We start from the raw sequence: 12,928 nt of genomic DNA on the forward strand, positions 1-12,928 counted from the left end.
ATTAGCTGTCAAAAATTTTTTGCTATTTTTTTTCCGAGGGTCTGGTTTGGCAGGATCATAAGAGCACAATTTAAACTGCAGCAGCTGAATATTTCTGAAAAGCACAATTATAAATTTCACTACTGTGCACTGAACATTTCATGGGTTAACTGGCTGAATAAATGTTCTGTCAAGCACTTTGACTTTTCTATAGAAAAGCCAATTACGTGTGAAAATCCTGAACTCACCTCACCCTTTTTTTGAAGCACAATTATACTTTTTGCCATCATTATTGCATAATTGATAATTTATGAAAGAAGTAAAATAAACATGAAAAACTAATCTTGAAGTTTGGTCTTTCTCAGTCTGTGCTACACTTCAAGATGTATCAAACACAAATGTGCCAGTAAGATTTTAAATAATCATTTAAATGGCTAGTCTTTTGGGCTCAAAATTTTTCCAACTGACTGGTCCTCAAAGTGTTAAGTTTTGTATGAGAGTCAAACACTCTGTGATTTAAGAAATTCATCTCTCAGTCTCACACATAACATAATTCATCTTGTGTAAAAGGAAATTTACTTATCAAGTAACACTTACCAAACAACCATTCGTAATATTTTCCTGTGACCAGTTAGAAATATAAACAGCTGTGATCTCACACTCATAGTAGGACACTTGTTGTTCCAAAGCACTGTATAATTTTTGTCCTAAAGCCTTCAACACATTTTGTGTTTTGCAAAAGCCTGTGTGTTTACTGCATTTTATTGTTACAGATGATGCTGTAGTTTTATTTTTGTGTTATTCTCTCATTTATGGTTTTATTGCTGCAGCATTATTCTGCAGTAGCGGGCTAAGGTAAAAAACTCTTCTTTAGAGTATCAGCTCCTAGCAGTCAAAATTTAACTGAAATCTAAAACAATGGAAACCTTCCAGAATTTTGAAAAATTTCTGGGTTTTACCCTGATTTCTCTCAGGATGTAAAAATTCCCATGTTTTTTCCAGGATTTCCCAGTTGTCCTGGGCGTATACACCCTGCAAGCCTTTCCACGCAAATAACTCTGAAATTCTGTGAATAAGAGAAAGCCAACCAGCGTAATATTTGGAATGCATGATTGCTATGATAAAGCCTCTCTCCTGAAGTACAAGCAGTTTCTGTATATCACAGAGGATACAAACAGGCAACGAGATGGAATAATCAATCGCCCAATAATCACATTTTTCTCACCATTGATTTGAAATAGCCAAACACAGATTATGTGAACCAGTAGCATAAGTGTAGATGAGATACCTCCAAAGCGAAAACCTAGTCCTAAACAATTCTTCAATGTGCTAAACTAAGGTTGCTGTGATTGTTTGGTATGTCATGGATGTTCACTAGACAGAATTATTGTACAGGTGCATAAACACTACCACAGGTACAGTGTAAATATACTGCGCTATATCCTTAATTTTGCACCAAGTACACAGGCTGGTTGCCAACAGTGCATCAACATGAAGTGTATCATCCTACTGCGCATGCAAGTAGGCTGACAGGTCATAGAACATGAAAACTGACAGGAGACAGTGGCATTCAAAAACTCTCCATCTGAAAATAGTACATAAGTAGGGGAAGACACTTGTAATTGTGAGTGCAACATATGGCTAGAACTAAGAAAACAAAGATCAAATGAAAACCAGTTCTGAATGAGGGTGATAGAAGTATTTTGAAGCAGCATAAAAAGTGTTCAAACAAATTTCGGGCTTGCAACTGGTCGTCGTTCAATACTTCGCACGATATTTCAACTGGGCACCTGCCAGTCATCATCAGGTGAGCCGTCACAGACTGGCGAAAATGTCCTCCGTTCCGCAATATATAGCGTACTGTAACTATTCTGCGCATGCTTCGAAAACTTGATAGATGAACCACACTGCCCGCCGGCTGCGCCCTCGCTGGTGGAATAGCGGAACTCAGTCGCCCTCTGCGTTGCTGTTTGCCACGGCCGTCGACGCACTCTGCCGTCTTCGATTTGAGCAAATTGTGGAGATGATGGGATTCCGCGCTCCATCCAGCTGGTAGCCACTGTCACAGTTTAACAGATTTTCCGCCAGTCGTACTTCTACTGATTCTTTAATAATGGAGTCCCAGAAAGACGTTCCTGTGGACAAAATCATTGTTTTCTCATACTCCATTGAATGTCCAGTAGAAATACAATGTTCAGCAATAGCGGACTTGCTTGGCTGCAAAAGGTGGGTGTTAACGTTGATGTTCTGTGCAGCATTCTTTCACGGTGCGTGTGGTTTGACCTATGTAAGCCATACCACATTGGCATGGTACCTTGTAAATTCTGGCCTTTCGTAGTAACAGATTGTCCTTAACTGATCCAACAAGGTCCGCAATCTTCGATGGTGGGCGGAAAACCACTTTTACCTGAAATTTTCGAAGGATTCATGCTATTTTAAACGAAGTGTTGCCAACGAAAGGTAGAAAAGCTAAAGATTGTTCCGGCATGTTCTCCTCTTTATTCACTTCCTGCTTCTTAATTTTAACTGTTAGTGCCCTGTTAATCTGCCACATGGAATACCCATTTTCGCTGAATACTGTCTTTAGAAGGGTGAGTTCTTGAGGTAAGCTATCTAGATCTGAGACAGTATGAGCTCTAGGAACAAGTGTTTTAAGCAAACTCATGGTTTGCGATGGGTGATGGCAACTCAATGCTTGCAGGTACAAATCAGTATGAGTGGGTTTCCGGTAAACTGAATGCCCTAGAGAACCATAATTCTTTCTTCAAACCAGGACATCCAAGAAAGGCAAAGAACCATCTTTCTCTATTTCCATGGTGAACCGGATGTTGCTATGAATGGAGTTGAGGTGATGTAGAAACTCCATTAATTTACCTTCTCCATGAGGCCACACTATGAAAGTGTCATCCACATACCGCCAAAAAACTGTTGGTTTCAGGGCAGGTGATTCAAGCGCTCTCTCTTCAAAATCCTCCATAAAAAGGATGGCCACCAAAGGAGACAGGGGGCTACCCATGGCAACACCATCAGTCTGTTCAAAATATCCTTGATTAAACATAAAATAAGTTGAGGAAAGAGTGTGCCTGAACAAAGCAGATTGCGGACCTTACTACGAAAGGCCAGAATTTACAAGATACCGTGCCAATGTGGTATAGCTTACATAGATCAAACCACACGCACCATGAAAGAACACTGCACTGAACATCAACGTTACACCCACCTTTTGCAGCCAAGCAAGTCCGCTATTGCTGGACATTGTATTTCTACTGGACATTCAATGGAGTATGAGAAAACAATGAGTTTGTCCACAGCAATGTCTTTCTGGGACTCCATTATTAAAGAATCAGTAGAAATACGACTGGTGGAAAATCTGTTAAACCGCGACAGCGGCTACCAGCTGGACAGTGCATGGAATCCCATCATCTCCACAATTTGCTCAAATCGAAGACGGCAGAGTGCGTCGACGGCCGTGGCAAACAGCAACTCAGAGGGCGACTGAGTTCTTCTATTAAACCAGCGAGGGCGCTGCCGGCGGGCAGTGTGGTTCTTCTATCAAGTTTTCGAAGCACGCGCAGAATAGTTACAGTACGCTATATATTGCGGAATGGAGGGCATTTTCGCCAGTCTGCGACGGCTCACCTGAAGATGATTGGCAGGTGCCCAGTTGAAATATCGTGGGAAGTATTGAACAACGACTGACTGCAAGCCCGAAATTTGTCTGAACAGTCAATTCGCCGGGAAAATTTTAAAATTAACAGCATAAAAAGTATCTGTAGTTTAGATAACAGTTATTAATACGAAAATTAAAATCATTTATCAAATATAAATAATTTAAAGAGTAAACTATTTGGATAAAATAAATTTTCTACTGCCGACATGCTCAATAATTAAGATCCTGGAAAATACAGACATTAAATAATAATACTGATGCTTTCAAAGAGCCTTATTTGAACAAGGAAGCTAATCACAGTCACAGTGTTGAGTGACAGACTGGGCTTTCATCAATAGTGATCACGTAAGGTTCCACTCTCGTGACCTGGGCGCACAGCTGTATGGAGTGCTATGGAAGCCACTAGACACTAGCATTGGCAGAGCCTTCCACTCTCAGATGCAGCCTTTCCATAGTGCACCCTACCGGCCAGCCGACAGCTTATAGAATCAGGCCTGGCCAGCTTCGCTTTCAGTCATGTGTTGACATTCAGCCTATGTATTTTGGATTAGTAGTGCAGCTACTCCATGGCACATGTTTTCCTGTATCTGTGTTCTTGAAGTAATAAAGTGTTGTGTTTGTCATTATTTGTTTATCTCTGCCAAGCACATGGTTTGTACCTGTAAGACCCAGTTAAAAATATATCCACAGGGTGTTACTGCAGAGGAGATTTTACTGTTTTTCTTGCTGGCATCAGCCAGAGACACTGCTCCACCTCCTCTATTTGGGTTCTCACCTGCTGTCATGTTCCACTTTGGACTGCCGATATTTTAAAACTATGGGGAATCTGATATATTCATATTTAAAAAAATATCATTATTGGCCCTCGATATATCGACGGAAAAAAATATCGACCTACTGGCCTATAAAAATACTGGCACATATTGTAAATATAACACTGGTTTTAGAGCTGTATATTTAAGTATTGATTTACCATTAGGTATTCTGTGCATCAGCAAGCTATCAGTATGCCTATCTCCCTCAGAGCAAGAATTGAGAGGAAAATGATGCATGTTTACGCTTGGCGGTAAGTACTTTGCTACCAAGAGTAACTGCATGTAATTGGCACAACAAAAGGTGTCTGATGGGTCTGTCATTCGGTTTCATCCCATCTTGGATTTGTCCGGATCACTTCATGTCGACTTTCCTGCTTATGATTTTTGCCAACGTCAGCAACCTAGTAGTTTTAGTGTCAAAATAGTGCGATGAAGTTAAACTTAGCAGTGTAGCTTGTTATTATGCCCCCACTGGAAGAATTTTGGCCCTCATTGACCAGCACCTCCAACCAAATCCCCACAATCTAGCCTTCAAAAGTACCAACCCCTTCCTTCACCAAGTCTCCACCATCTCCACCCCTTTACCTCCTGGATACCTACTCATCACTGTTAACGCCACCTCCCTATACATCAACATCACTTCATGCTCATGGTCTTACCAACACTGAATACTACTTTTCCCAATTTCCTTTAGACTCTAAACATACTTTCTCATTCCTCATACACATTACTAACTTTATCCTACCTCACAACTACTTCTCCTTTGAAGGGAAGGTATACAAACAAATCCACAGCACAGCCATGGGCACCTCCAATGCCTCCCAAAACACCAAACCCTTAGTCTTGCTCACGTTCACTAATGATATCTTCACTATCTAGATTCACGGCCAAGGCCCCTATCTTCATTCCCTCACAACTTCAACACTTTCTCTCCCAACTGCTTCAGCAGGTCAGCCCAGTGTGCCACCTTCCTGGATGTTGATGTCCTCCTCTCTGATGGCTCCATCCACACCTCTGTCTATGTTAAAGACACCAACCAACAACAGTACCTGCACTTTGACAGTTGCCATCCCTACCACACAAAAAATTCCTTCCCATACAGCCTTGGCACTGGGGGATGGTGTACCTGCAGTGACAAGAACTGCCTTGTCCATATTCTGAGGGTCTCACCAAGCCTTCACAGGAAAGCACTATCCCCAGACCTAGTCTGCAAACAAATCTTCCACGCTGTTTCCCCTCACACCCCCATTCCTCCAACCACTCCCAAGAACCAGCTATATAGGAGTGCCCTCTTCATCACCCATACCCCCTGGAATGCAACAACTGAACCACATCCTTCGCCAGGGCTACGATTACCTCTCATCGTCCCCTGAAATAAGCGACATCCTACCTAAGAGCCTTCCCACCCCTCCTGAAGTGGTATTCTGTCGCGCATCCAACCTCCACAACATCTCAGTCCATCCCTATGCCATCCCGAATCCCAACCACATGGCACAGGAATCATATCCCTGTGGGAGAACGAGGTGCAAGACCTGCCCAGCACTTCCTATTCAAGTTCTGTCACAAGCTTATCTCACCCCATCAAAGACTGGGCCACCAGTGAAAGCAGCCACAACAAATAAGAGTTCTTCTGCAATCATTATACAACTGTTCATACTGGTGTGACTACCAGCCAGTTGTCCATCAGGATGAGCAGCCACCACAAAACTGTGTCCAAAAGCAGAGTAGGCCATCCAGTGACACAACATGCACCTGAGCATAACAGGTTTGATTTCAATGGCTGCTTCACTATCCACGCCATATGGGTTTTCCTGTCACCACCAGCTTCTCTGAACTGCACAGATCGAGTTATCCTTATAACACATTCTCTGCTCCCAAAAGTATTCCGGCCTCAACCTACAGTAACCTACTGTCTACACCCTTCACCCAACAGTTTCCATCCCTCCATCACCTCAACTCCTCCTTATTCTCGTCTCCCTCCCTCTGTGTGCTGCCTTCTCCCAACACACCCTGCCTACCTTTCCCCTTCCCTGCTCCTCTCCTTTTCCACTTCCTGTTCTCCCCCCCCCCCCCCTCCCGAAATCCCTACCTCATAGCCTCCCAACACTGCTGCTGTCGGCAGTCTAGTCCCTGCACACTCACCAGACAGTGGTCTTCTCTCTCCCCACCTGTGCCGTGCTATCCCTTTCCCTTTCTCGCCCCTTCCAGATTGTTGCTTCCATTCTACATGACAGCTGCATTCTGGTCTGACCTGCCAGAGATGGTGATCATGTGTGCGTGAGATGTGCGTGCTTGAGTGGATGGGTGGAGTGTTTCCTTTTGTGATGAAGGTTTTGGCCGGAAGTCAATGCGTAAGTGTCTTTTCGTAGTGCCTGCCTGCAACTTAATGTGGGATCTTTATTGTAAGTAGCAATCTACCTTTTGTTTGAATTGCTGATACTCCAACATGGAGATTCCAGTGTTTGAAAACCTAAATTTGGATGGCTGGACAGGGATTTGAACTGTCGTGCTAGCAAATACTGCCGTGCTAGCAAATGTGAGTCCAGTATCTGACCAAAGCAATATCTATCCTATTCCAGTGCTTTTCTACGTTTTCACTGGGTCTTTTCAGGCTAGAATCCCCTCAAACCCATATCTGCAGAGAAAATATTGTTACAGCTGAAACAACTACTAGTAAAGCCAAACACAGCAGCTTATACAAAATTGTGTGTTTGAAAGAACATTCATTTAGTGTCTTCCACAAAACAGGAAGCATAATAAATAAAATGGGTCAACTTCTAACATCAATGTAGGAAAATTAAAGGACAATGTGACAAATGTTATTCTCTCACTTCGCTTCTATCAAGCCCACTTTAACTCTGCTGAGGCGTGTTATGCCATCTTTATTGAGAATTGTAGAGAAAATGCAAATCACAGCATTTTTTATTTTTCCATGGCAACACCCAGAAACAAATTTTTCATCAGACAACCTAAGTATTATTATTTGTAGTACGGAGATGATTTTCAAAGGCATGTTCTGTCACAGATGGCTTTCAGGAATACTGCAAGCACAAAACTCTCTCACGCACATTATGTCACTGACTTACAGAGCACATTAACAGTGTAGTAATGCTGGAATTCAAATAGTACTTTAAGTGTGATAAGCCTTAAATTCTTTACTGCTCTTAGCTGATATCTGGAGTTCTTGAAATTGTGGCAGTGGTTTGGAAACTGACTTAATATAATGTTACTGTAACAGTTTGATAATTCAGTTGACTTCTGCAGAACAAACTGGAAGAAATGAAAGTTTCTTGTTAGAACAGTTGACCCTACTTTTCTTGTAGTTAATTTCTGAGATAGCCTGAAAAAGGTGTAAAGAGAGATAGTCTCAGTCTCTCTCTCTCTCTCTCTCTCTCTCTCTCTCTCTCTCTCTCTCTCTCTCTCAGATCTAGTCTTTTTTTCTGACCAGTTTTGCAAAGGACTCTTGATATTAGGTATATTAACCTGCAGATGGATGATACGGACATATTCTCCACATCTACATCTATACTCCGCAAGCCACCTGACGGTGTGTGGTGGAGGGTACTTTGAGTACCTCTATCGGTTCTCCCTTCTATTCCAGTCTCGTATTGTTCGTGGAAAAAAAGATTGTTGGTATGCCTCTGTGTGGGCTCTAATCTCTCTGATTTTATCCTCATGGTCTCTTCGTGAGATATACGTAGGAGGGAGCAATATACTGCTTGACTCCTCGGTGAAGGTATGTTCTCGAAACTTCAACAAAAGCCCGTACCGAGCTACTGAGCGTCTCTCTTGCAAAGTCTTCCACTGGGGTCTAGCTATCATCTCAGTAACACTTCCGCGATTACTAAATGATCCTGTAATGAAGTGCGCTGCTCTCCTTTGGATCTTCTCTATCTCTTCTATCAACCCTATCTGGTACGGATCCCACACCGATGAGCAGTATTCAAGCAGTGGGCGAACAAGTGTACTGTAACCTACTTCCTTTGTTTTCAGACTGCATTCCCTTAGGATTCTTTCAATGAATCTCAGTCTGGCATCTGCTTTACCGACAATTAATTTTATATGGTCATTCCATTTTAGATCACTCCTAATGCCTACTCCCATATAATTTATGGGATTAACTGCATACTGATGCTGCATAAGTCCGGCAAGGATGTCTGTGGGAGGAACAAGGCCAATATTGCAGGCTGGTCACATGAGCTTCCACAACAGGCCAAATATAAGGACTGCCAGCAGCAGTCTCCCTCTCATTTGCTGTTATCCAAATCACCTCTACGAGTGGACTTTGCAATGCTGACTGTTTATTGTGTGTTTAGTGTGACAGAGCATGAACTTGCAGTTTCCACGCCCTCCTGCCTCCAAGTAACTTTGATTACAAAATATGTGTTACCTGGCTATGCCACTTTACTCATACTCTGGAACAATCTCTGAATAACTTCAATTATGGCTCAGATGCATAATTTTTGCTTGGTTTACTGACTAATTGACTATTTACATTGTTGTTACAGAATATGTGGCTAAAATGACAGCACTGATATAAGTGACTTTGGACAGTCCAAACGTATCTGCACGAGTTTGTTAGTTGTATAAAAAAATCTATTATTCTACAGTATGGTGAGGTTAGTATCACAACCCTATCTCCTGTATCAAATTGCTTCACAGCTTCCTTCTACAAACTACATAACAAATAGGCAATTAAAATATAGAAACTCTAATTACTGACACATGTAAGATACCACTGAACAATATTTTACCTTTACAGCGCTCACAGTCAATCCAGCAGAAGTCGTGCCAACACCAGTTGTAAGAACGGAACGAGGACACACTTTAGCAGCAAATCTTAATAGATGTGATTTGCCTGTACCAGGATCTCCCACAAGTAAGAGGTGAGATTCACCTCTAACTCTGCATCCAGATTTGTCCACACGTTGGACTCCACCACACAATACTACCGCAACTGCCAACTTGACAATGTATAGCCCAAACACCTGTTCATTTGAGATACATTATAAAAATTAATACCAGTTACAATCTAAATACTGGTTCCAAATTGTTGCTCAAATAAAAAACAAGTTGTTATGCATAAAAGTGACTAATGTTCAATAACCAAAGAAATTAACTTCGTAGTAAAATTTATACAACTACTACAAGCTTTTTTTGAACAACTACAATAATAACAGAGCTCAAGTGCCTAACTACAAAACACCTTCCATTTCACAGTTTTGAGCAGACAATTAAATCTTATAATTATAACACACATTTCCATGTTTTCAGTTATAACAATTCTTCCATTTTTCTGAACAATGTTTGATGAATAACAAAAGCATTTCTATTAAATATTCTTGACAGTGACAGCTATATCATCAGTGTCCAGTCAATGACCTCGTCTGGAACTATCACTCACAGCACTAGGATATCGTTACAGTATTTTCTGCAAAATAGTAGACTAATAGAGCCTTTAGGGTATGGTTCCAGAAGAGAACAGTAGAGACAAGAGAAGAGTATCAGGCAAGCAAGAAAGAAAGAAGCAAAAAGAGTGGTGTCGGAGGAAAGAAGAAAGTGGATGGAACAGTGGACCAGAATGATGGAGGAGGATAGTGAAGGTTCAAAAAAGGTGTTGTATGGGATGATTAAAAGTAAGAGGAAGAACGGTATGACAGATTATGCTCAAATTGTGAACAAAAGTAGACAAGATTTAGAGAATAAGGAGGAACTCAAGAATATGTGGAAGGAGTATTTTGAAGAACTCCTGAAGCCAAATGGAGACCTGGATGAAAAGGAACAAGCCGAGGAGAAAAAAAAGAGGAGGAACAGCAAATAGAAAAAGACCTTACATGGGGAGAAGTGGAAGAGGCATTCGGCAAGTGGCATTCAGCAGGTCTGGATGAGCTAAGTGTAGAGATGGGTATACAATGGCTACATCAAGTAATGAAAATTGTGTGGTGACAGAAGATGATCCCAGAAGGTTGGAAGAATAGTCCCAATCTTTAAGAAGGGAAATAGAAAAGAGTGCAAGAACTACTGGGGGATAACACTGACGAATCATTGTGCAGGGCAAAATTAGAAGGAAGAATGAGAGAACAGCAACAAGGTTTCTGAACAGGAAGGTTCACAATGGATCTAATTTTTGCTGTAAGACAACTGCAAGAACAGCACTATGAATATGGAATAGATCTACTAATGACATTCCTGGACATTGAAAAAGCGAATGATAGTGTAAGTAGAAGCAAAGTGAGGAAAGCCTTGGAGAACAGAGTAGCAGCAAAACAGATTATTTGGAGGATAAGGGAAGTGTGAGCTGTGTGAAAGTGGGAAGAAGATACCAGCTTGGATTTAACAGAGGAATGGCTTGAGGCAGGGAAGTGCACTTTCACCATTACTCTTCACTGTAGTGATGGATGATATAATTAGTACAGTAGTACAAGTAATTGGTGAAAGAAAGATGAAAGCTGTGATGTTTGCAGATGATCTGATGATATGGGGAATAAGGAGGAGGAAGTACAAGAGTACTTGGACGTATGGGAACAAACAGTACAAGAATATGGGATGAAATTTAATATAAGTAAGAGTGAGATGATTATCATAACAAGAAAGAAGTTGAGTGGAACAAAGGGACTAACAATTGGTGAGGAACGACTGAGGAGAGCAGGTGGAGAGTTTCAAGTACCTAGGAAGCCTCATACACAAAGATGAAAAAAAAGGACAGAGAAATAAACGAGCGGGGAAGAAAAGCAGAAGTATTTTGGAAGAGTGTAAGAAACTTGATATGGAGTAAGGATGTACCCCAAATCAGTAAATGGGTAATATACCAGTCATACTATGTCCCGATCCTGACATATGCATCAGAAACCTGGGTTATGAAAGGAAGAGAGAAAAGCAAAGTGCAGGGTTATGAAAGGAAGAGAGAGAAGCAAAGTACAAGCTAGTGAGATGAAATTCTTGAGAAAGAGTACTGGAGTGACATAGACAGACAGGTTAAGAAATGAGATGATCAGAGAGTTAATGAAGGTGGAACCATTACAGGAGGAGATAGAGAAATCAAGGCTGAGGTGATATGGACATGTTCAGAGAATGGAGGAGAAGAGGATACGCAGGAGGATACAAGAGATGAAACTGGAAGGAAAGAGACCAAGAGAAAGACCGAGAGACAGATGGCTGAAAGGAGTAGAGGAATGCACCCAGAAGAAAGGAGAAGACTGGACAAAGGTGAAGACAGAGAGATGGCGGCAAGATAGAAGACGATGGAGAGGCCTATGTTCCATGAATACCCAGCCAGAGGCTGGAAACTGTCCAAGATGATGATGAGTAGAATAATGAACCTAACTGGAAATCCAGTAACAGGGTGATTAAAAAGAAGTGTCACATAATCCTACAGGAGGTAGTTTTGGTTAAAACTAGAAGAAAAGTACAAAAACCATTATCTATTGAGATGTGGGCCAATCTGTCCTCTTTTTCTTCATCTGCCTCTTACATAAAAGCAGACACTACAAGCAACGATACATGTGGTTCCCACGCATCCTGAACACCATTCAGGCCTCCTTCACACTGAGTCACACTATCTTTCACAGACACCTGACTCCATTCATAATGCATCATATGCGTAGGTCACTTGCTCCTGTAACATCTGCACACTGTCAATAGGTCAGAAATCCACAAAATCCAGGTTCTGTGAACAGGGAAGCCACGCTACTGGATGTCCTCAACCAACGTTTTACTGGTGAAATGTTGAAAATGGAGAGGTACCCTGTCATACATAAACCACATCATTGTCTTTATTCAATGGTAACATTCTGTAATAACCTCCACAACTGCTTGAAGGTCTGCATCTGCACACATGCGCATATTGTGGTAATTTACTATGCCATATCTTTTGAGTCCTGTTCCGTCTGTAAATAAAATGTATGCTGTGAAGTCCAGATCTTCAACAACCCTTATCTCAACATTTATTGGTTTTCTGACATATCATTATATGAACTTTTCTTCTAGTTTTCAAACAATGGGAATCCCAGGATGGAATGTAACAATATTATGAAAAAGAAAGTTACTACTCATCATATAACGGAGATGCTGAGTCACAGACAGGCACAACAAAAAGACTGTCACAAACAAAGCTTTCGGCCAGTACGGTCTTCATCAAAAATAGACTGGGTGAGGGTAGGAGGAGGCTGTGGTGGGGAGGGGGAGGGATAGTAGGGTTATGGTGGCAGACAGTGAAGTGCAGCTGGAGAGCGCACATGGGTGAGGTGGAGAGAGGGTATGGCAGCCATGTGGAGGGAAAGTTCCCACCTGCACAATTCAGAAAAGCTGGTGTTGGTGAGAAGGATCCATATGGCACAGGCTGAAATGAAGGATGTCATGTTCGGCAGCGTGTTCAGCAACAGGGTGGTCCACTTTTTTCTTGGCCACAGTTTGTCAGTGGTCATTCGTGCAGACAGCCAGCTTGTTGGTTGTCATTACCACATAG

The 12,928-nt window shown here is 41.8% G+C and overlaps 1 protein-coding gene across 1 annotated transcript in view; it reads right to left on the minus strand.

Annotated features, from left to right (window-relative positions):
- Positions 1-12,928, minus strand: part of LOC126439380 (DNA helicase MCM9-like) — a gene marked incomplete at its 3' end in the record, with an annotated part of 123,658 nt that overhangs the window by 34,123 nt on the left and 76,607 nt on the right. The window contains exon 8 of the mRNA XM_050090562.1: positions 9,219-9,452. Coding sequence (XP_049946519.1) covers positions 9,219-9,452 — 234 coding nt within the window. The remainder of the gene's footprint in view (positions 1-9,218; positions 9,453-12,928) is intronic.

This window comes from Schistocerca serialis, unplaced genomic scaffold (genome assembly GCF_023864345.2).
Source record: "Schistocerca serialis cubense isolate TAMUIC-IGC-003099 unplaced genomic scaffold, iqSchSeri2.2 HiC_scaffold_1319, whole genome shotgun sequence".
Lineage (NCBI taxonomy): Eukaryota > Metazoa > Arthropoda > Insecta > Orthoptera > Acrididae > Schistocerca > Schistocerca serialis.